At 32.2% G+C, this 26,124-nt stretch overlaps 1 protein-coding gene and 1 long non-coding RNA gene across 4 annotated transcripts in view; one reads left to right on the forward strand and one right to left on the reverse strand.

Annotated features, from left to right (window-relative positions):
* LOC139906841 (uncharacterized) overlaps positions 1–26,124 on the forward strand; it is a 285,448-nt gene that overhangs the window by 72,311 nt on the left and 187,013 nt on the right. The gene's annotated exons all lie outside the window — the stretch shown is intronic.
* LOC121126609 (coiled-coil domain-containing protein 6) lies at positions 582–25,886 on the reverse strand. 2 transcript variants are annotated; one of them, XM_040721913.2, is made up of 8 exons: positions 25,537–25,674; positions 25,339–25,488; positions 13,874–14,106; positions 13,250–13,825; positions 6,612–7,791; positions 5,752–6,537; positions 5,447–5,689; positions 4,977–5,383 (listed from the first exon to the last, which is right to left on the reverse strand). In XM_040721913.2, exons 1-5 carry the CDS (start codon positions 25,672–25,674, stop codon positions 7,680–7,682), a joined length of 1,209 nt encoding a protein of 402 aa, XP_040577847.1. In that variant the 3' UTR covers positions 4,977–5,383; positions 5,447–5,689; positions 5,752–6,537; positions 6,612–7,679. The 2 variants fall into 2 exon arrangements, with proteins under 2 accessions (XP_071748403.1, XP_040577847.1); XM_071892302.1 differs by lacking the exons at positions 4,977–5,383; positions 5,447–5,689; positions 5,752–6,537; positions 6,612–7,791 and adding exons at positions 582–1,244; positions 1,307–1,446; positions 1,498–2,277 and having other exon boundaries at positions 13,211–13,825; positions 25,537–25,886.

A 26,124-nucleotide genomic window follows, 5' to 3' on the forward strand; every position in this document is an offset into this window, starting at 1 on the left:
ACAAGCCATCTGTTTCTCATCCGGTAAGTATTTTCCGAATTCCTGGGCCTAAATTTTCAGAAATCCAGACAGAAGGCGACGTTATTTTAGGCATTTTATTCAGTTCTCTATCGACTATCACCATCTAATATTATATTAATATTGAATAATAAAGCGGGAATGATAACGTTCTTGCTTGATAGAAGAAGATGTATATTATTTAATCAATCATGCCATAAGTATTTCTTCTCTTCTCCTCGTACAATTTTCTATTCTTACCAAAATTATCACCCTTAGTCATTACTATAGTTGATAATATTGTAGAGAAAAACGCGTGCAAGGAGGAGGGGTGGGGGTGGGGGGGAAAGACATAAGGTATCATTGTTTAAAATACTGATGTGATTATCATCTGCCTGCTTTATTATGATTTTTGAGGGTATAACGAATGTATTTATTAGCAAAATAATTAATAAAGATATACTACGTATAATTGACTTCGACGTTTTTTATCCGTTACAGTAGATTTGAAAACGTCACACTCCATGAAATTGTAATTCATTATGAACCTTATTCTCAGAATAATAGCTAATGAAACGACAAAGTAGAGTATTTGAAATATATTTGAAGCTCAAAGTTTAAAGAAGAAGGCTTTAATTAAATATAATCTACATACTAAAAAATAAACAATTAAACATTTAAGTTAAATATACAAAATTAAACAATTAAAATCATATAACTATTAATAATAATAAATTATAAATACAGAATATTGAAGTAATAGATTGATCCAAATAATAATCCAAAACACAAACGAGACGTTGAGTTTAATCAAAAAGATGATCACCCCTCTTCTTCATATGGAAGTTGCTATATACAATTGTGCACATGATAGATATATCTCTACCGATGAGATCTAACTAATTATTAATAATAAAGTAAATGTCAAAATCATAAAATTAGACAATAAATATAGTAATAAAAAAAATGTTAGAAGTAAATCCATCTTAAAGATTTAGAGCAAAAGCTAATTATGTAGTAATGTCCGGCGATATTACTCCTTATTAAGAGCATCAAAAAAGATATTTTCCCCGTTATTTATGCTTATATAACAACATACTATTATTATGAAGGATATACACAATTGCTAATTATAATGCTACACCCAATGTAACTACCCCTGTTGTTGTGACCATTTAAACAGTTGTTTTTGCCTTTTATGAGTTTTCTGAACACCATTTCTTGGAGCCCATCAACCATAGCTAAGCCTTAAGTGATAAAAAAGTAATATTTATTGACTATGTAATATTGGAAAACCTAATTATCATACCCAAGTCTTAAAGCGAAGTAAGTAGTCTCAGACAAACTAGTTGCAAACCATCCAAAGCTACTACCCCCGTTGTTGTTACCATTTAAGCAGTTGTTTTTGCCCTTTACTGAGTTGTGTATCATAATTCTTGATATGTTTAGCTAAAATAGAATCATACTTTATGGTTAGATTTAAAAAAATTGAATACTTACCGTGAGATAGTACAAAATTCAGAGTTCCATTTCGATATTCGTAAATACTTTTTACTGATAACTTGATCGACATTTGGTGTGGATGACTCACAACATTTTTATATGTATTTCTATAAATGACATCAGTAACAACATCCTCCATTAATTTAATGATGGTTCCTCGGGAAGGAATATGTTTACCCTTGTATTTCTCCATAAACTTTTTGAACGTACATGATTAGCAATGTATAAGGTTATATTACATGCAATAAGCATCGTTGTGAGATCAAAGTTAAAGTCTGACTTGATGTATTCATCGTTAAATTGATTTTATAGATGAATATCCATACTCTTGTTATGAGATGAGGATAATGAGTGGCGTGTAATTCTAGACAGGGGACTAAAGGTACATTTATATCGAAAAATCCGACAAAGCATCTGTTTCTCATCCGGTAAGTATTTTCCAAATTCCTAGGCCTCCATTTTCAGAAATCCAGACAGAAGGCGACGTTATTTTTTGCATTGTATTCAGTTCTCTATCGACTATCCCCATCTAATATTATTATATTAATATTGAATAATAAAGCGGGAATGATAACGTTCTTGCTTGATAGAAGAAGATGTATATTATTTAATCAATGATGCCGTAAGTATTTTTTCTCTTCTCCTCGCACGCTTTTCTATTCTTGCCAAAATTATCACCCTTAGTCATTACATAATAAGTGAAATTATTATTTACATTAAATAAAAGAAGGGGAGTCTTTGTTTGGATAGGGATACCGAGACAACACTGGAGGTTCCCTGTAAAGAAAACCCCACCGTAATGGAAAAAATGAGATCCTATAACAAAGTAACGCAAGCAGGAATTCCGGAATGGAATCCTTTTTCAATAAAAAACAGAAAACCATCGGAAACTGATGAAGTAAATAACGAAAAAGGGTGGTTCGTATTACCTTTATTCATTTCAAAATTAGGTGAGAATAAAAAAATAGCACCAAGTGATATGACTTTTGATAATGCAGTCCTGCTCTGGACGAAGGTTTTAGGACTGAGCCCAATAGATTTGGACTCGGTCAGTTTACGTCTTCCACACAGACCTCTATTCACTTCCACACGGAGGATAATGAAAGACGAAATATTCTCTAAAACAGCCTTGCCCTGTAATATTGAACTCAAAGATCGAGAGGGAGAAACTTTTACAGCAAATGTAGAATCGAGAGCTCTCATGAAAAATATGAATGAGCCTTTATCATTCGAAATAAGAGTCCCCGAAGTTAGAGGTACAGTTGCAACAGATGTAATTCAACATTGTGTTGGCCTTTTTGCTAAAGTGGAATCAATTGGGAGAGTTAAAAAAAGAGCGGATGAAATACTTGAGGCGAGTAATGCAAAAATTGTTAAAGACTGGTCAGAGGAAATTCGAACTAGAGTGAGCACCTCCACCCCCCACGCTTCAGTAACAGTTTTTGGAAAATTAGAAAATATACCTTCGTATCTACCCATCGATCAACAAATAAGGCCTTTATATTTCCCGGGAAGGAAAAAACAATGTGCAAAGTGCTACAATTTTGGGCACCTTATGAAAGACTGTGTGAATCGTCCCAAGTCACCGTCTGAATATAGGAGATGGCTAGCGCGAAGAATGAAACGCATTTACCCTGACAATACTCCTGTACCTATTACTATCAACCTAGAAGACCTAAAAAAAAATGAAAAACCAAATGTACTGGAAGCGGTGATAAATCCCGCTGAAAATACTCCTGTACCTATTACTATCAACCTAGAAGACCTCAAAAAAATGAAAAACCAAATGTACTGGAAGCGGTGATAAATCCCGCTGGAAAAGAGGATGAAGAAGATCACGTGTCGCCGATTGAAGGGGAATTGAATGTAGAATATAATGAGATTGACAGTCAGCAGAAAATAGAAAAATCAAAAGGAAGCTTTCCCGAGAATCAGAAGGTCGGAGAAGTAGAGAAAGAGAGACCTCAAAATGAAAATGAGATGGCAGAATAAAAAAAAAAAGAAGATCAAGGACTAACTCAGAAAGTGAGGAGTCGAAGCACCTAAGATCAAGCACAAAAAAAAAAAAAAATCGTGAAAATTCAGAGCATTTTATAAATTCAAAGTATAAAATTTTCTCCTCAAAGGCGATTTTAAAAGATTCAAAGCACCCATCAAGGGGTGTAACAATATTGGTCAGAAATGGTTTAACTGCGAACCACATTTTTAACGACGAAGAAGGAAATATTTTAACAATTGATGTAAGCTTTTCGGGTACAATATACAAGATTTTAGGTGTATATATTCCATCTGGAGAGAAAAAATTTTTTAATACAAATTTAGCAAAGTTTAAATGTAATCCTAAAAAGGAGAAGGTCATAATAGCCGGCGACTTCAATGTGGCAGAAAAATCAAAACGAGACTTCACATCAGAATCTGGATTCCCGAACATTTCAGAATTAAAGGTCTGGAAAAAAGAACAATTTAACGGATCTTGCAGATGTAACAAAAAACTATAGACCTACCTTTGTCAGAGACTATCGGGGAAAAACATCAAAAAGCAGGATAGATCACATCTACGTATCCGACAAGGTCATGTCAGATCAATTTAAACTGACAAGGCTAAGCTCAAACGGGTTATCGGATCATTTCGTTCTCGAGGCCGTTATTGAAAAGAACATAAAAAATGATAAGCCTACTAGATGGAAACTAAATGAAAAGTTACTCGAAATTGCTGAGGTTGAGGAGGCAATCCACAATGCGATTGATGACATTCAGGAAGATATAAATTCTGGATGGACTGTGGAAGAAGCATTAAGTCTTTTTTACAAGACTGCTAAAAGAATCTTAATTTTTGCTGGTAAGACTGAGGCGAAGAGGAGAAGAGACCGAGAAAAAAATATAATAAAATTATTAGAAGAAAAGGAAGACTGTATATTATGTGAAGAATTAGAAACGTTAATAAATTATAAAATGCAAGGGGCACGTACTAGATCCCGTACTTTAAATGAAAATATAAATTCAAGAAATTTAAGTCTATTAAAAAACATGGAAAAAACAAATCGAGTTGATATACTCAGTGTCATTGAGACTGAACATACAAAAAAATGCACCACAGACCAGAAGATTAAATTTATTCAGAACTATTATCAACGCCTATATACTGCCAGGAAAGAGCTTAGGACTGGGAGAAAAATCGTAAAAGAAAATGATCTGTCTGAAAAAGAGCAGGGGGATCTGACAAAGAGATTTACTCCATCTGAGATCTGGGAATATATAACTAAAAAACTTAAGGTAAAAAAATCCCCAGGTATAAGCGGATTTACAGCTGAATTTTACAAGCATTTCCCACAATTAACTTTATACCTTGCTGAACTTTTCAACAATGCTTTTTATGGCTCAGGTCTCTCAAACGATCGAAAAAAGGGGTTGATAATTTTAATACCAAAAAAAGGAAAAGACAAGACAGAGATTAAAATGGCGACCAATAACACTACTTGAAACTGAGTATAAAATTTATTCAGGCTGTATTACTGAGAGATTAAAACCGATTTTAAACAAAAAGCTTCCAAAAACTCAATTCGGGTTCCGCCCTGGTCATCAAATGGAAGATGTAACGATGTCATTAAAAACCGTTGTTGGTTGTTCCGAGGCAAAAGGAGAAGATATTGCCTTGATTCTTCTGGACTTTGAAAAAGCGTTCGATACAGTTGAGCATTCCTTCATTATTGACGAACTAATGAGGATGAATTTCCCTCAAGTCTTTTGTGAGGCTGTGAAAAACTTGACGAATGAAGCGGAGTCAATCATTGATATTAGAAAGAGTCCGACAGTAAGGCTACAGCGGGGTGTGAGACAAGGGGATCCTGTGAGTCCAATGCTTTTTCTTTTAGCCGTTGCTCGCCTACAAAAAATGTTAGATGCCGAGATTAGAGGTGCAAATATTGGAGGGGAAAAAGTGACGAACCTGTTTTTTGCAGATGATGGAACTGTCATTCTTAGTGGTTGCAACATTGACTCCCAAGCGTCTAGGCTGGGGGAAGTGTTGGAAATATTCGGAGAAAGATCTGGTTTAAGGGTGAATGCATCTAAAACTCAGATGCTTACAAATATGACAACGATTCCTCAAAATCTATGTTCCTTTAATTTAGTGGAAGAAGCAACAATCCTGGGAAATACCATCTCTATCAAAAACGATAATGTAAAAAACCTAAAGAAGATAGATAGCATTATTAGCAGATCCATTGATGAAATTTTAAAACATAGACTCACCCTTGTCGAGAGAATAAAATGTTGGAATCAAGTGGTAATTCCAAGAGTAAACCACATCCTTAGATGTACACCATATGATGAGACATTGTGCCATACTTGGAGGAAGAAAGGAATTGATTTCGTTCGGCTCCCAAAAACGGTTGGGACGAGCCGTTTGTTCACTCCCAAGATCCGTGGAGGCTTGGGAATGCTTGACCTAAGATTACAGTGGCAACTCCTTTTATTATCTTGGAGGAGGAGGGCCCCATATGTAGGGTTCCCGTGGAAGAGGGCGATGCTAGAAGCTCAAGGTAAAAAGTATCCGGATGGTTTACAGTGGTCGCCGATGAGAGAAATGAATAGCGTTCCGATTGAATCACGAAGAGCATACTGGCGGGCTATAGGCTTAGGGGCCCCAATCGAAGGAAATGAGCTGATTACCATTTATCTACCTGAAAAAGTGAAGAATAATTTGGGATTAGTCACAGTGGAAGATGTGTTAAGTGCAAGAGGGGTTCATCCTCTATTGGTCATGCTCAAGAATCAACTCCAGCAATACTCATTCTATCCAAAAAGGAAAAGAGACGGGGACCCCTTCAAAGTGGCCACATCGACTATCAGAGACAACATATGTAGGCAAGACCACACTGACAAATTTAGAGAGGCTGCGAGGGAAACCAAAGGAGTACAGGACTTCATCAAGCGTGTTTGGGATCCTATTCTTACACCAAAGCAAATGTACATGAAATATCGCATCTCGTCTCGGGTCTTTTTCACGGAAGGGCTCTTCAATGACGACCGGGCAACCTGCAAGGAATGTGGTAAAAAAAAGACAATATCGCATAACTTCAGGGATTGCAGCGCCCTGAAATATATAATACATGAAGTGAGCCAAGGTGTCGAGTCCAAATTGGGTAGGAAGCCATCAAACCACGAGCTTCTGTACGGCTTCGAAGGAACCAACAAGGGACTACGTTTGGCATCGAAGGTGATATGCAAGCTACAGACTCTTATCTCTTCGGCGCGGTTCAGAGGTGTCTGCCCTTCTCCAAAAATAGCGGAGGTGGCTCTCGACGAGTTTGAACTAACAATAATAAAGACGGACTTTTAATTCCTTTAATGCGACGAAAATGTGGTGTTTGGGATCGTTGTCTTTTGCTTTGTTTAAAAAAATCTATTGTTTTTAAATTATCATTAGTCCATCACTGTGTTCTTTGATTTCTTTTTAATAATAGTAATATTGAGAGAGTTTGTTTATATATACATGCTACCTATTAGTGGATGATATTTCTATTTATCGATAGTATTTACTTGTAAAGCCGGTGCTTTGGAGGGAGAGGAAAGAGAAAAAAAGATGTGGCACTCGTGTTGTTGTTGTTGTTGTTTTTTGTTTTTTTTGTCTTTTTTGTCTTTTTACCTTATAATAGGAAATATTCGTTTGGTGGGGCAAACTATATACTATAACTATATACTTGTAATAATTTTAATGTGTGAAATAAAGATTATCATGATTTCTGGAAATAGCTTCGGTTAACTATTTTAAGATACATTTAATACTTTTTTCATATTTGGCAGACTCTAACCGAACACTTCCATAGGATATATTGAATATACTATTAAATTTTTTCTAACTCTGCCCAATTGACGATATTTACATTCCTACTTTTTTTCATATTTCTGTCAATAATGTTATACAAGTTAGTGATGTTTATATATCAAGAAAAACAATAAAATGTAATATTATACTAAAAAAGAATAATCAAAATTTATTAACATTAGATTCAAACAGGTATATCTCATGAACAATCAAAATATTTTCAAAAAATTATAAATATGAATCGTATATGTGTCATCATGAACTCAATCAAAAAAGAAAACATATATATTGGGTTCAATAACACAATGAAGATAATGAAGTAACGATAGAACCATAACTAAACAATTCATCATTATTTAAGCACAGTATCGCTTAAGTCCATAACAGAAGGTTGTTTGTTTTCTTCTGATAAACAGGACGGAAGGGATGTAACGAGAGATGTGGGAGCTTGGGGTTTTACAAACCTTCAAAAAGTTAAAATCAGAATTAGAATAATGTAAAGCATAAAATTTCCAATTTTTAAGGCTGACTTGTACATTTAAAAATATGTAAATCAATGAAAGATTGCATTAACTTATTTATATGCTAAATAAATGTAAGGTAATAAAACAGTCATAAAGAAAAAAAATATAGCTAGATATATATATTTCATCAATATTAATAAACTTATGCAAACCTAAGCCTAAGACAATTTATAAAAAAAACTAATATTACATTATAACTAAAAAAATATAGCAATACTTTATAATTGCAATTATAATGCATCCTACATAAATTGTCATAATCTAAAATACAAATCATGACTCAAATGAATAACTATCTAATGTTATAAGTGACACTTTATTTTTTAATTTTTTTTTGTAAACAAATGATAAATATGGAACAGAGCAAATCCAGATGCCGTTATTACTCTCTTACGCGACCCATGAAGGTAAATGATATTTCAAAGCTCCTAGTCCGATCGTATTATACACAGATTTAAACAATAAACAATGCTACCAGGAAGAACAACAAGCCTTGTAAAGCTAACAAATCCACGCTACAATTCTTGGGTGGGTTCAATCGGTCGGTAATAGCATTTCCAGGTTCTCAAATGAATAAATTGGCAAAAGATCACCAGTTGTTAAAAACATTTTACTGTAATTGATTTAATTTTCTTTTTTTTCTTTAAAGAATTTTATAACTACCCTTTACTTTATACTCACTGTTACATGTTACATCTAGAGAAGGGAAAATTACCCCATTCAGCGTTTTAACACCTCTTGATGACATCAAAAATGATATGGTAGCCATGAAAGATAACTTATTTGCTGCCTAGAAATATTTACATTAATTAAAGAGGGTGTCAACTGACGTGGGTTATATTCACACACTTAATAATCCGCGCATTTTCCATTCTCTAGTTATATATTAAAATATTATCTAGCAATATACATTACGTACTACATATTTTTATTTTTCTGAAATGTCCAAAGACAACAAGTGGAATCCGTCCCGTTTTCAACGGATTCTAAGAATAGATCATTATAATTTAAAAAATAATAATAATAGAGCTAAACCAACAAGCTCTCCAGATAAATATCATAAATATTTGAAAAGTTTTGAGATACCGTTTTCGGATTTAGACTATTGATTTGGGAATTGCTGAATATTTGTATCTATATCATGCAAATATTTTTGAAAGCATGAATCTCTTCTCCTATAGACTCAGATGCCCCATTTAATTATTTGAATTTGATGAAATATGAAGTCAATAGTCTAAATCCGAAAACGGCATCTCAAAATCTTTTCAAACATTTTTGACATTTATCTGGAGAGCTTGTTGGTTTAGCTCTGTTTGATAGTCGAGTCAGTTTTTCATAAAAAATAATATTATTTTAAATGAAATATAAGGAAACAAAATTCCAAATATTAAATGCAAAAACTATCCATAAATTTAGAAAAATTTCCTACAAACAAGACAAGGAATATCATTCAGAAGCTGAAGCTCCTGGAATAATTTTTAAAGTCGATTCATAATTGTGCCAAAGAAACTAAGATTTAAAAAAATTTCATGAAATAATTGATGTTTTTAAAGTTATAAATGACCAAGCAGAACGAGGAGCGGCACTTATTTAATAATACAATGGCTCGTTAAGAACTAACGAATCTTAACTTCATCTTTTTACTAGTCGTTGAAGAGCAACAAAAGATGTACCTAATCATTGGGGGAAAAAATAAGTATCTTGAGTTATTATCCAAACTATTTATTATCTTTTTATGGCTTTTATTATATATTTTCCCGTTTGCTAGATTTTGACTACAAAGAACAGTAGGTGATCCCTAACCTGGCTTCCTTTTATGTTCACTAAATCTTCTAAGACTAAGGTCAAACTCCGCTATACTCCCTGGAGGGAATTCCCAGTTGTGTCCGCAAAATAACAATCGGCTCAGCCCTCTCCATTGCTGCTGGCCAGTAGAATTCAATCAATTTTAAAAGAATTAAAAAAATCGATTGCAAGTATTGGGAGCATTAGGCCCCAAATTATGCTTCTATGTTAACAAGGCTCTCAAGCTGTTTTACAGCCGATACAGGACTTAGTAGTCAAATCATAAAATATTAAGAACAAAGAGTCAAGAATCTCAACCATAGAGAAAGAATTGTAACCATTAGTATGGATGAAGTATATTGGTAAGCTGCAAGAAATTTAAGGGAATTTTATACGAAATTTGAACATTAGTTGCAATTATAATTGTAAGTCGTTGTTGGAGTTGGTGTAGAATTGGGATGGTCATCGAAGTAATTCTAGCAAATGTCTTTGTTTATTTCCTTCTCTCTTGTCACAGCCGATTGTAGTTGATCTAATGAAACGTCATGAGTATTATTCTTTCTCTCCTCCAAAACATTCTTCCAATTTCCAGGGTAACCATATCTATTTTTTTTTTCTCTACCTATTTCAGTCTCTTTAGAATAAGGGATAGCATATAAAAAGTGGCCCAAAAAACTTTTTTCTTTTGATATTGCTATAAAAAAAGACGGATTGATATTTTTCAATAGTTTTTTTTTATTCGAAAGCCTCAACATTCCGGTTAATGATGGAATACCACTTCATTCATATGGCCACCGTGGCTGGCCTTATAGTAGCCCATTCTGTCGACCCAATTTTTCAATACCTTTTCGATTGTGTGAGCTTCAATAGCTGCAATTGCGACTCCAATTTCGTGTTTCAAATCGTCAATCGTCTCTGGATGGTTGGCGTAACATTTATCCTTGACGGTTCCCCACAAAAAAATAGTCCAACGGAGTCAAATCGCAGCTACGAGGTGGCCAGTTGACGTTGCCGTTTCGGCTTATGATGCGATTGTCAAAGACAGTGCACAAAAGATGCACTGTAACGTTGGCTGTGTGGCACGTAGCGCCATCTTGTTAGAACCAAATGTCGTCAATGTCTTCCTTTTCCATTTGGGGAAACAAAAAATCTTCCTACATGGTCCGATAGAGCTCACCATTGACCGTAACGGCAGCTCCTTGCTCGTTTTCTCATTTTCGGCAACAGCAGCAATGTTTTCGATTGAGCGCACAGGACAAACACGGGAACGCGTTGTTTTATCTATTAACAAAACAGTTTTACGCACACGCTTCAAATTTATCCACAAACTGCCTGGAAGGCGCTTTATTTCGACCAACGTAATTTTCTTACAGTTTCGTTTGAAGACTCTCCATTTTGGAAGTAAGTTTTCAGTATTTCCCAATTTTGTTCGAGCGAAAACTTAACCATTTCGTAAACCAGAGACCTTTTACAAAATATTAGACACAATGACAATGTTACTACAGCTGTCAAACGTCAAAAAAGGGGTAGTTCAAAATGCAGCCGCTAGATGGGCCACCCTGTATTAAAAAGTGGAGTCATTTACCTCAAAGGAACCCTTACAATCCGTGACTTTTCTCCCAGTGATACAACCCAAATCACATTCTGACCACTGTTTAGTGTGGCTGATATCTAGAGTGCCATCAATAATTATTTGGAAAACCTTTTCCATATTGACGTCTCAATCACCATTATGGAAATTATACTCAATAAAACATTGAGTTTGTTTTGTATGTGGTGACATATATAGTTTTGACAAGAAGTCGCTTTTTGGACACAGTTGAAGTGTTCTTGCATTATGTGAGCAAGTTATTTCAATTTACTTCAGAAGATTGCCATGTAGAATAGAAGTGTCAGCACTGCTCTCCATCTGAACCTGTAGAAGTGAAATTTCCTACTTCTTAATAGTCTCCTTCTTTCTTCTGCTCTTTTCGCATTTTCATAAAAACTATGCAACCTTATTCACAAAACTATTATGACTGAAATGTGTTTTATGTGGAAGTAATTAATGTAAAATTGGCTTTGCCCTCCTTATAGCATTAATTGCAGATTTGGGCAAGTTAATGTAACTTAACGTAACTTAGACAACTAGTAAATTATTTAAAGAGCGTTATTTTCACTTTAACTTAACTATTTAATTTTTTTATATCAAAATTAACTTGTAACTTGATCAGTTAATTTTTTAAACTGCATTATCTTAACTTGATTAAGTTAATTAGTTATAGTTCAATTTATTTTTTCATTTTCTGTTGAAATATTAAAAAAAAACTTTTCTGGAAGTAACAATTAGTTCTCTGATAATTTAGTTATACACTGTGACAACAATATCTGTTTTAGCAAACTTTGGAACTGGATCATTCAACACCAAATCGTGTCTATATTATCTAAGATATTCTTATACTTTTATATATAGCTTAAAATTTTATAAGTACTCAAAAATATAAATTTTAGCTTTCTTTGACCTCCAGTTAATTAGTTAATTTCTCTTGCATTGTTTTTCCACTTCGAACAGAATTTGTTAAGAGTTTGAAGCTGTATTTTTTTCATGATCGTTCAATTGGAAGTAGAAAAATCCCAGCCATAGAGACTGGAAGAATAATCCTTATTATAAAGCCTTGATAAATCTCTCAATGGACTAACTTAAATAATTATTTATTATTATCGAAATTAATTTCAACTTAACCAAGGTTGGGTGAGTTAATTTAATTTAAATATTTAAATTAAACTCGAAATTAACTTTATCTAGTTAATTTTCATAGAAATCGATCTTAACTATAACTCAACTAGATATATAAAAATTGACTTTAACTTAACTAGTTAAAAAGATAAGTTAACTGATTAATTGTGCACAATTAGATAATATTGCTCAACTCTTACGCCTCAGTAGGTGTTCTCCCCAATTATCACTCTTTCCTCTTCTCCCACATACCCTGTCTGCCCCTCAGCTGTAACTAACATATCTTATCAAACACAAGGTGACTAGCCACCTCAGCTCCCCCACACGTTAACGTGACATCATTATTTACGCACGCATTATTTCCACTTTCTATCATTATTATTGCACTTTACTAATTTCTAAATAACTAAATATGAATAATAAAAATAGTAAATAGAAAGAAGATTTGCGTGGTAATTGAGTGTGCAAACACTTCAGTGAATCCACCTTAAATGAGCAATAAAAAACCGGAGAATGAATACAAAAAAATAAATTTGCATGCTATATGCAATGTTTTGTCTTTTTTTAAATCCTTCAAGGCAAAAATAATACTATCGTGTAGATGTTGTAAAATATAATTTTTTACAATACTTAGTACTTAGTATACTATTTTGGGTTATGAAGGTTATCTTCACATTTTTTGAGATAAAAACTATCGAAAACATAACACTTCAATCCAAGGGCAACGCAAGGTTGAATTATATAGACTAGTATGATCTAGTTAAGACTTGAAATAAAAATAAAATAAATTTCAAATGAAATAGCATAAACCATGGATGAATAGAAACTGTAATTATTGCCAAATGGGATGTTTTAAACCAATAATATTATAAAAAATTAACTTAAAAGAAATTTTACCTTTCAGATCCTATTCTACGATGTCCAACAGATCCATTCTGACGACCTTGCTGAACCTTATTTCCTCCTGGAGAAATTGATCTTTGAGAAGCTGATGAAACATTCATTACAGTGTTAGTACAAGACGAAAAATTTGAACTTGGTACAGGACTAAAATGTGAGCAATTCCTGTATTGTGCTAGGTTAATATGAGACATGCTAGACGAAGATGAAGCTACAAGTGAAGGTACTCCACAAGTCATCTCATTATAAACTCTTTCCTCCTCCATTTCTAGATCAGATTCTGTCTCAGATACATGACGACGAAATGTTTCTTTTCTTTCAACCTCTAATTGAAGTCTTCTTTGCAAGCGCAGATTCTCATCTCGAACCTCTTTCTCTTCTTTGGCGTATTCAGCCATTTTACGTTCATGTTCTAGTTTCCCAACATTGAGTTGTTGCTTGAGACGAGCACATTCCTCACGCAGAGCATGTATATTATTAGACAAGCTATCTGCTTTATTACGGATTTCATCAGAAATATTTTGAAGAGATTTGAGTTCACTAACTGGCTGATCTAGCTTTAATTGAAGAGACCTAAGAATAAAAATGTTAAAATAAATACATTGCTTTAACTTAATGGACCTCTTTTCTGTTTCAAGACGATCCATTCTTTTCCAAAGTTTGTTGACTAATGCTTCTTGTTCCTGTTCCAATGTGTTTTCTAATTCAATTTTTTCGCGCCTCAGGGTCTCGAGATTATTTTGCTTGCTAGTTGTTTCATTTTCTAATTTTTCTATTTTTCTCATTAATTTATTAACCAAACACTCTTGTTCCTGTTCTAAAGTATGCTCCAATTGAACCTTTTCTTGTCTAAGCTTAATTGTTAAAAGTCAAAAACAAAAAATAGTAATATAAATAAAACTTATAACTTCCCCATACACATTATTATCTTTAAAATAAACTTAACCACCAATTGATGAAAATTAAGTTGGCTCAAAAACCAATAAGTTAGAAAATCGAATATAACTGGTTATATTTTAATATTATACGTAAAAATGAGCATACATGCCAAATTTCGGATGGATAGGAAACCGTTTTTAACAGTCGACACAAGATTGAAATATCAATGCCCCATATTATTTTATCATACGCTATTTTTTAGAATACACAGTATGGTAATTCGAAAAAAGTTCAACAGTTAATAAATTATATATTATTCATTGGTAAAATGCTTAGAAGCATTTTAAATGTATATAATAGTGGTTCTTTGACTTTGAGTTTTTTCATTGACTTAACACCCTCGAAATATGTTTTCAGTCAAGTATTACCTATCCTACACAGTTTTTTTTAAGTACAAAATAGATATATTTTTTGTGAATCTCACCTACCTTGTTAAGATTTTCCACGTTCCCCAATTTTAGAATCACTGGACTTTAGGCAACTAACAATGAGCTTTACAAGTTGTATAACCCAAACAATGAATAAAATAAAAAAAATTTAGTGAAAAGGAGACAATTCTGACTTAAATGTTCATTCTTTGTAATGCTGTTTTTAATAGTTGACTTTGAGAATACAAATGTTTAAATAAATTATCACTTGATAGTTTGTTTTTTGATAGTAAATGATTTTTAAAAGTGGCAAGAACAGCCCAGGTGAGTCACAAAAACCTAATATTTCACACACTCTCTTCTTTCATATGGAAAAGCCAGCTTGCCAAAAATCATCAAAATCGGTGATAATCATGTCGTAAATTGCAATCAAGTGAGTCCACTTGACGAGCAAAGACCCATATATTTTTTACCGCTCATCACTTTTGGTTTTAACACTGCTCTTTTCCCGGTCAGTTTTTGATTTGTCTAGAACAAAAAATGTTTAACATGAACGTATTTCTTCAATTAACCACTAACTTATACATCTAGCAAAATGCATTAGGAAGACTTGCTCCCAGATTCAAGGATAAATCTCCCTTAATCAGATTTATCAGGCTATACGCTTCACTTGGACTTTTAAAATGATTATCTTCCTCGCTTTCAATAAATAAAAAGTTTTCATCTTCTAATGTAGTATCTTGCTATGAAGTTCCTGCAAATGAATCCGAACAATCATTTTGTAGCCTTTAAATCTGGTCTTGCAATTTTTGAGCATTTTGAGCAGCTCCTAATTAGAAGTTTCCTTTTGGTCCTATTTTTGTTCTTTGATCACAAAGATACTCCTGGTCTTCAATAGAAACTTTTTTAAGGGGGCAAGTACAAACAATATGTTTTATAAGGGAATTTTTTTTTGCATCTTACAGAAAGATCATAACATGGTCGGATTGGGAGCTTGCAGAGATTTTTTAAATTAAAACAAAGCGTCGCTATTCTGTTCAGACCATGAGCGAGGTGACAAACAACTTCATTGGAAAATGTTAGTTAAGGGTTTTCACTGCTTTTATAAAAATAAGCTCTACAAAAACGTTGTTTAGACTTTTGACTTCAATACTTGTAATTGTTCTGTTGTCAGCTTTCTTAACATCTTTCAAATATATTAAAAAAGGGCAACCTAACATGTACCATATAGAGAAAATCTCTTCATTCCAGTATTAGATTGTAGTTTCGTCTAATACAAGAAGAAAATCATTTTCTACAAGTTATTTCTTAATCTTTGACAACACTACTTTATTTTGGGACTCCATTGACTTTGTGATAGCGTAGCGAGAAGGAATGACTTTGCTAGTATAAAGTTTCAAGAATTTTACCAGATTTGAATGACTATCAATACGGAGTCCCACATGAATAAATACATCTGGTTCATATCTGATATAAAATTAGAAGCATCAGGATATGATTATATTATATTATTTGAATCAAGTTTCAAATTATTATCGTTAATGCGGCTTTCCTTATACTGTTGAAATTTGTGTTTTCTAAAAGGCTTGGATCCCAAAATCATCAAGCCCCCATGACAAAAATATGGAAGCGTTTTTTCATCATTATCAGCAAAAAAGTAATTAAAGTTAACATTTATATTTAACAATTATATAATGAAATGCAATGTTAAAAAATATAATAAATTAATTTTTTCTTGTTACATGTTATATTGTAATTAAAACAAGTTAGAATTCTTCATAAGAAAAGTAGGTAATACTGGAATTGTAGAACAATAAGTTTTCATAAAAACATTTAAAATTAAACTTCTTATATATACAAATGAAAATATTTATTTTATTTTATCTTACATAAAGAAAGGCTACAAGCTATAACATTAACATAAATTTTATTTTTGAAATTACACATAATTATTATTTAACTTTTGATCAAACTTTGGTAATATTCATCACAATTATACATTTAAACCTTATTATTATTATTCTATTGATAAAGACGATGGAATTGTTTTTCGATGTCCTACATAATATTGAATCCGATTCTTGGCAATAAAACATATGCAATTAAAGAACTAATAGGATTTGCCATTTTTAGGAGACAAATGATCAAGGACTGGACTGTTCTTTAAATAGAAACATTTGGTAATTTATTCAATGTTGACAAAAACTCTGTGAATTATTGGATTAATATTTTAACCTTTCTTGTTTATACAACAATGGCTGGGAAGTTATGATAAAAAGTCCTTGTTGGACTAAGACTAGAGTTAGGATCGACTTTTAAAACAAACAAATAATGTTAAGTAGACAACATAATATACTTTTATAATATATATTTTTTCACACCATCCCTCCATTCCCCAAATCCAAGTTAAGTATCCAAGGGTACGGATCGATTGTTTATACTTCTCGAACCCGCCTGGGATCCCTTTCCTTTGCACCGGATGACGTTCACAACCAAACTCTCAATTTTTCTGAAGTCTACATGCCGGCTCAAAGTTAAGAACCAGTATAGGACGTCTAGCTTAACCCCGTACTCCACAAGAATATTAATCTCTACGGCTTCCCTAATACATTGAATCGTTGAGCATTTATAAAACATATGTCTTCTTGTCACGGTTTATAATCCACAGAAGGAACAATTTATTTATCTCGGAGTGACGAGATGAGGAGGGGGACGTTCATTACCGGAACCATTTTTTGTTGGAGTCCGTTAATGGATTCATCATGTTTATTTGGGGAGTGTTTAACAAATTTTTCTTTAAGATCCACCAATTTTTTTGATTCGCTCTGCAACTATCGTGTGAGAACTTAAAGATTTAGACATGGACAGAATTGCATTCTTAACATCAAGATTTGTAAGGTATTCCAAGATAATGGTCGAAGGAAAATTGGACCGTATGGTAGTGGATATTTTGTTATAGACTTTGATAATACTCTCCTGAGAGTAAGAAACTTTCTTGCTTAAGTATGAAATTCCAGCTCCATAGCTGCCCCACTGAGGTCAATCCGGTCAATTTATAGATCTCTTTGGCACTGATGAAACGTGTATTATAATTTATGGATTCGTTTGGACCCATAAAAGGGAGGACTGAAGATATGATAGAGTACCAGGATCTACCCATGTGGCCTCTATTTCCTTGTCGACTTGAATAATTTCGGTTGGCTTCATGAAGACCCGTTTATGGCATATTTGACACCCTTTTTAATGTGTGATTTTCATTTTTACTAGTGACCCCCAAAAATATTAACTCAGATTATTTACCTTTGGGATGATGTTCTTTCAAATAGCGATAGTATAACGATGCTTTTTAAGCACTAAAAACTACGCGATGAAATTATGTGTTTGATGTTCCCAAATTAACTGACAAAATATTTTGTCCTACATAGTTAAACAGAATATAACATACATTTATATAAGTATATAGTCATTTAAACGGAAATTATTTATTAATAAATTAATATACAACACTTCCTTAGGATGGTTTCTAATCTTGAGGATGAGACAATACCATTGTCTTATTGCATAATGATACTCAACTGCTTCTTTATCAATTATAAGTTAATATTATGGGAACACGTCCTGAAAGTAAGGAATGCACCCCTACAACCTCATGGAAATGTTATTATAGTTTGCATTCAATTTACCCACATGCTATATCTACCTTGTACATATATTGATATTCATAACCTAATTTTTATGTTATGACAATTAATACTATTTGTATCATACAATAAATTATAACTAACATGAATACCTTTTCTTGATAATATTATTTTGATTGAATAGTAGACTTATATTTCCGTGAAAGAAAGCTATGTATAGTAAATTTTCAAATAAGTTGTATGATAAAAAAGCATAATTGCGCAACGGATACTTACCTTAAAGGAAGAGTGAGAGAGGATATATGGTATAGGGTATTCCGATGTTTTTAGTTCATTGTTATATATATTACCATTTATTAATATAAATAAGAATAGATTGTAGTGAATATATTCAATATATATTTATATATTGTGCAATACAATTAGAAAGCAAATTTTTAATAAGGTTTCAGAGCATTATTAATATTACTAATGAATTTAATCATCCTTATAATACCCTCTATTCAATTTTTGAATCCTTTTTTTCTCTTTAGTTTTTATATAAGTTATCTTTATATCTTTTTGAGTATTATCATTTACTTTAGAAACTAGTTGACTATTCATTCACTTGAAAATTTGACCGAAACATATCTTCTTGAATATTATCATTTACTTAAGAAACTAGTTGTTGATTAACTCACTTGAAAATTTGACCGAAATATAAATCAATCAAATTGATGCTCTTCATCACAGTGAAAGTTAAGAATTTATAGCAAATATAAGTCTTCCGCTATTAGTTTTAAAATATTTCAATGGAAGAGATACAAATGAAGACTGATAAGTTTCTTAGTTCCTCACTGTACATTTCATTACAATATTACTCCTCTTGATTGAACATATCCTCAGTTATTTAGAAGTATACAACGATTTCATACAAGATGTAGAGGAACAGATGTGTATTTGAACGAATGGATGATGAAGTAACAGATTTGGACGTTATAGGACATCCGCACAATGACTGATACTTCCGTTAAATGAGATGATATCCATCATGTGCGGCACATGATGAGATCTCTGAGTATGATGGATATTCCATTGTCAAACACATATGAATTGAACGAAAATACACGTGAACTCAGATCCATATATCCGAATGCTCCGCAAAAAAGATCCATTTAAACCATACTTATTCCATAGAAGTAATTAATTTGATGACTAAAGTTTATCACAAGAACTGTTTCCACAAAAAAGTGCTTCAATCATTATATTTCTTCCTCCTTTACCCGATGAAGTAGTATATTGTGTAAGGTTACCTGAGATTTCTCATTCTTCCTTGCTTAGATATTATTTAGTTGAGATATCTTCAAAGCATGTTCGAAATTACCCATCGACCATCAAGCATGACTTATGAATAAAGATTTGTTTATCTCTGACGGAAAACAGCGCAACAAGATAGTAGAAGTTGTATTTGCGGGCGCGCTTGCACAAAACACAATTCCCACAGCCCTACTCATTATCAAGTGAAACTTTAATAGAGCACTCGTCTAAGGTTAAAAAAGCTCTCTTACCAATTTCGAACATGATTCTATTTTAATACTTTCAAAAACTTCATTTAAAGTTCCATCATTGAACATGAAAAATTCAGTTCTTTTTTGGAGAGTTCTTATACTTTTAGACAACCTTTAAGTAAAGTAATTCATAGTGAATTTAATGGACCTTAATCACGAAACATCCAGATAAATGGATCCCTTGGTGCCTTTTATCTCCTTAAATGGAGGGATCGTTCATTGTGTAGATGACTCTTGACAACATGGTCTGGGATACTGACTTCTGTTATATAATTTTGGGGGAGAAAATGAATTACTGCTGTATAGAAGAGAACCTTCTACATTTAAAATATTATAATTTTATTTCAATTAATATATATTTGATTTTATTATACATTTTTAAATCAATTTATACAAAAGATGGGCAAGGATTCTTCTTTTAGAGGGTGATTTTGACTTTTGACCCACGCACGACAAATTAAATAATGTAAAAAAAAAAAAAGGAGTTAAGGTGTCAACCGTTTTTCCTTTACCAGGGGCGTCCGCAAGAAGGAATTTTTATTTTAGACTAGAAAAAAATCATCGCTCTGGAAGAAAAAAAATTAAGGAGAAAAACACAGGACAATTTTTTTTTCAAAAAAAGTAATTCGACCAAATTAGAGAGGGTCCATTTGATTGATTTTTTTTTTTCATTAAAAAAACAAACAAAAAAAAAACAAGCCCCACCCCCAAAAAAATAAAAATACGCACATACTCTCTTTACCCATTAGGTAATACTACTAATGAAGTCAAAATCAGGCTTGTTGATCTATGTTTTTTTCTGATTGGTGATCAATTGCTATATAGTGATATCATATCGCTGATCACAATATCGCAATCGGTCCTGATTCTTAAATAGCTTTATCAAAAAAAAAAACAAAAAAAAAACGATCCGATCCATTTATACAAATAAGTACATATCATGTATTAGTGCTGTGTTTTTCGAGACACGTCTTTGTCTTGAGACTGGTCTCGTCTAGGTCTCGACACATCAAAGTCTTGCTCTTCTTATTGGGTCTAATATACTCGGTTTTGGTCTCGATTTTTCTCTTGAACTTTATAACCTCTGTCTTGAGTTGGTCTCGATACATATAAATGTCTCGGGAATTGATTTCGACCGATATTTATAAATATAATTTTGGGCACTGCAATAACTGAAGAAATAGATAAGGGTTCATGTGCCATATTTCGACATGATAGAACTACATAAATGAAAATCGAAGGATAAAACAAATTGATACAAACATTTCAGAATTTGAAATTATTAATGAATTATTAATTACTTAATCTGGATTACAATTAATAAAAAAATTAAATAACCAAAAATTGAGTAAAATAGATATATCCTAGCTGAAGTTATAGAATAAACCCTATATTTTAATTTAAAAAAGGTCAATTTTGATTGTTTTTTGGTAAATTTAGTTTTTAATATATATTAAGAAATTTATACTAATAATTATATATACATAAATAGTTTAGATATAAGAGAATTAAAAAAAGTTAATAGATACTTCACATAAAAAATAATTTGATAGTTATAAACTGATAAGCGATTCAATCCCCCCGGTATATTATTGTAATCTATATTTACGCAACCTAACCGGCTTATTATATTTAAATTTCTTAATAAATATGAAAAACTAAATTTAATTCAAGCAAAACTATATTTTTTAAAGGCCTTTTAAAAAAAATTGATATTTAGGGTATATTCTATTCTATAACTTTAGCTAGGATATATAGCACTTGGAAGTAAAAATAAAAAGATATGATCTTCTAAGTAAGATCCTTTATTTTACTCAATTTTAAGTGGTTCTATAGATTTTTTATTAATTGTAATCAAACTAATGTAATAAATAAGTTATTTCTCAATTGCTGAAATGTTTGTATCAATTTGTTATTTACTTCAATTTTCATCTATATAGTTCTTTCATGTCGCAATATGGCACTGAATTGTAGTTTTACCTTAAAAACTTGATTTATAAAAAGCCTTTAAAGGCCAAACCTCTATCGAGTGAAATTTTTCATGGTCATATTAGTGTTCTATGGTTTAAATAACAATGATAAATGGGGGTTTCAGCCTGCGGGCCAAAATGCTGTTGCATGGTGTAATCATATAAAAACTCAGTGAGAATTGAAGGAAGTTATCGTCCTCCAGCTACTTCATTGAAACTCATGAATCGTTTCCTCCTTAAGTCCAGTATACCTTGTATTATACCCTAAGAAAACTCCGATTGATTTGAGTCCTTCATATACATAGCAAATTATCTCAAATACATTGATAAGTGGTATTAATTCGATTCATAATGCTGAATTCGTGTTATACAGTGATTATGGACAATTGAATATACAGTACACTTCAATTTCAATAAGTTATAATACTTCGATTTGTGGAATTTTTTAATTAAAAAGAGTGGAAGACGATTCCACTCTCAGGGTCATATCTATAAGAATGGATGATAAGTAGAACTCTTTTTCGTAATTAGTCTATTGGAACTTTCTAACAGTCTTCAGATGAACAAAGAACATTATTATTGTCAAACTGAATTCTCTTTTTTATTCAAGACAGGAAAATGAACAATAAAGCCATGAAGTATCTTAATAAATTGTATAAAAAAAAATTAATTTTGAGATTGAAGATGACAAAACGAACTGTTATAAAATAATTATGTAATCGTACTTATACGCTTATTACTTAGTGTGTGTGTGTATTTTGTTTTGTTTTGTTTTTCAATATCAAGCTCAATATCAAGCTATGCATTTTAAAATTTGTCGATTTAATATTTGATTTTAGGAGGCTAAAGCTCATATCAGATAGAACTTAAATATTCAATATTAATGTACTGGAAAAGAGTATCGGTCGACTTTTAAGTAAATTTTAATACAACACATACTTATAATATTTTTATAAGAGTAAAATTATAATTAATAACGTGGGATGATTCTTTTAACATAATGCATTTACTTTCATATTCATTATGAAGTTATAGACAAGTTGAATTGATACCGCCATAGAGAAGGTAACAAATGCCAGTGCATTTTATTGGCCTTATAGTTTAGAATAGGAGTTATTCTCTTTCGACTTGTAGATGGAAAATCTATTTTAAACCATGAGCTAGTCCTACCAGAAGTTGTACTTTAATCTTTAATTCCAACCTTTTCCTCTTCTTTGATGTATATAAATTTATTAGTAGTAATAATTTGATCGGGTTGTTGTCTTCTGTTGTAATGTCTAGGATAAGCTTGAATTTCTTATCACACAGAATGAAAAACATATCTGTCGTAACATAATTAGTGATCTCGATTGCAATGAATACTAGAGAAATTCTAACATGTAATATAATTGTAGAAGATCTTTAATCATATTTTTAAATGGACGTTACTTGCAAGCGTTTCATTGACAAATTGTGCAGAAATCATTGAATAAAATCGTGCTCTTTTTCAAAGATGGCTTCATTTCCCTTTGATATCCTAGTAAACGTAGTTGATTACGAAGTGGACCGTTGAAGTTTCCATGTCTGAGGCGAGATATATATTAGAAGATTTAGAACTAATGAATAGTATGAAACACCAACTAACGTTTTTGAAGTTAGTTCTATTGTATCTTGTATTTTCGAAAATCTATTTGGTTTGTCAATACTATCACAGACGAAATCACAATGCTCAAAGTGGAGTGAGCAAACTCTATAATAACCAGAAGAAGCTTTATCTAGGGATATCTCTTATGGAGTATTCGTCCAAAGCGAAAAAATATTGTGATATAGAGATTCGTTGACTGTAGAGTTTCATAACCAGAATAGCAATGAGGAACGAAATATATTTTTGGTATGATAAGAAAATATCTTAACAAAAATTCTATTGTGAAGAATAAATCCCATAACGTTCAATCTCCTCACTCGATCCTCTCAATGAAAATTCAAACATCTACGGAAATTATAAGTGCATTGTGCAGGTTTTTCAAAATATTTCTGACAATTTATTTATTTACGTCATTGATAAACAAACACCTTTACAACATGATGTATTCCGATTGTGAGTGTAGAAAAATGTAGGGATTTTTAATAGGAACCCTGATAGACCATCTTAGGATTTGATGCACAAATGATAGGAGAACTTATCTTACTTAAATGAAAATAATCTACAGGTGATAAGAAGAAAACAACACCGTAGTTTTACATCTTATAACTTCAATTTCTTTCCACAACCTTTATTTCTCAATTTCTTTCACAATCATCTCCAAATATAATAATGGAAGAGGGAGCGATTTTTTGTAGTTGCAACCTCTACATGTTTTTTTATTAATTTCCAAAACTGTTATAATTGTTATTTTATTCCTGAAGAGAAAACATTTCAGTACAAAGAGGAAGAGTAAACTGAGGTCTTTTAGTGTTAAAAGTTATAAGTCCTTGTTGGACTGTGTAGAAGTAAGGATTTACATTCTAGTAATTCCTACCAATATCATTGGTAGATAAAGAGTGGGATTCGTCTTTATTTACTTTTTCGCAGTAAATTCTCCTCAATAACATTTTTCAAATTTCAAGGTGACCACGTTTATTTTCTTTCATCAGACCGGCAGGCCATACTATTTTAAACTGTGATCACCATAGTAACATTGTACTTGTTCCAAATAAGCTGGGGAATGAACCAAAGAATGTATTGCATCTATTCCGTTTAAATATCACAGGCTAAATGGCGTTAGCAGATTTGCCTTACATACAATAGTTGATAAATTATTATGTATCTATTTTAACATAAATAGAAATTACTTATCTAAGCTATTTTTATCCACAACAACCTATCTAGTTCCATGATCTCAACTGGTTTTTTTTAAACAAAAGACTGGTTTAAGCTGTATTATTAACAATTTGCTGGAACTCACTGTAACAGTCATCAGAAGTTAATACTTCAAAAAATATGCTAAGATTTCTAAATATGGCATCATCCAAATTTTGAATAATTCAGACAAAAAACAAAAAATTTTATTAATCCAAAAATGAAAGAATAAGGATTAAGGATATCCATAAAAAAGTAGTGATCAGAATATAACTATTTGTAATGAAATCGGTAATAAAATTATTTAAATATTCAATCAAGGTTCATTAGGGAAATATTTCCATATGAAGTAACTTGATACTATACCTGATGTCTTTACTAATATTTAACACAACCGAGAAGGGAACTAAAGTTAACAAGATTATTGCTAATATTATATCAAAAAATGCCCAACAAAGGTTTTATAACTTAAAAAAACATTTAGTTATTTATTTATGTTACTATAAATCTAAAAACACAGATTTATGACTAATAAAATGAATGAATAAATAATAAGTCTATTTTTCTAAGACCGTCCTTCCCAAAAGGAAATGAAAAAAAGATTTACGAATACTCGAATTAGAGAGAAATAAATATGTAAATTAAGGTCCGGTTGCACCAACTCGACTGAAATTGAAATGAAGGTGAATAGTAAGCAATAAATGAGAATGAGATTGCGGTGGAATTGAGTGACTAGGGAATTATGAAATGGACCTGAGTTGGTGCAAGGCAGACACTCCATCCCACAGGGGCCGAGTCCTTACTTGATTCAACTTCCTGGATAAATCATTGGTGAGGCACTCCTCCTCCTGCTCATAATTCAAAGCCAAATTCTCCTTTTCCTTCTTTAGAGCCTGAATCTTCTTGAGCAGAGTATTGGAGATGAATTCCTCTTCTTGCTCCGCTTTGGCTTGCTGAAACATCAGAGTTCACAATTACTCCTTAAAAAATCATTTCCTTACGATATGCACTGAGGCTTGACGAAGTTCTCGATTCTCTTCTATTAAAGCCTTGATTTTCCATTTATAAGTTTCAATTTCAACCTTGAGCACAGTGTTTTCCTGGACCAGAGATTCATTCCGCATCACCAAATGCTCCATCTCTCTCCTCAACAATCCCCTAAGCCACCACTCACAACTCCAACTGTTTATTCATCCAGGTCCTAGATTCCAATTGGGAACTCCAGGGCAGCATGAAACAACTCTCTCGTCTCACGTTTCTACATTAACAGGAGCGCAAGATTCCACATGGACCTAGTTTGCATCAATATTCAACATACTCTACAGCCAATGACGCCCATAGTGGACTCATACTACCAAGAAAACCTCAACATGGAAAAGGAAAAAAAAAGAAACTTCCAAGATGGAACAAGACGTTACCTATATTTTATCACACAACCTTTATGCCAAAAAGAAACAGAAAAAGGACCCCTAACAGAGAAAGAAGTACATAGAGGCGACCAATGTTCCAGTTACATTAGAGGCGACAAGGTGAGCGAGAGTTTGAATAATATACAGACCTGAATATATTTAATGTCCTCAAAAGCGTGA

Source organism: Lepeophtheirus salmonis, chromosome 12, assembly GCF_016086655.4.
Source record: "Lepeophtheirus salmonis chromosome 12, UVic_Lsal_1.4, whole genome shotgun sequence".
In the NCBI taxonomy this organism is placed as follows: domain Eukaryota; kingdom Metazoa; phylum Arthropoda; class Copepoda; order Siphonostomatoida; family Caligidae; genus Lepeophtheirus; species Lepeophtheirus salmonis.

Coding starts and splice junctions, on each gene's coding strand:
- LOC121126609 (XM_040721913.2), bottom strand. CDS start 25,674: ATGGAGCATTTGGTGATGCGGAATGAATCTCTGGTCCAGGAAAACACT. Junction 14,107..25,338: donor TATCCAGGAAGTTGAATCAA/GTAAGGACTCGG, acceptor TTAACAATTAAG/CTTAGACAAGAAAAGGTTCA. Junction 13,826..13,873: donor CGTCTTGAAACAGAAAAGAG/GTCCATTAAGTT, acceptor TTTTATTCTTAG/GTCTCTTCAATTAAAGCTAG.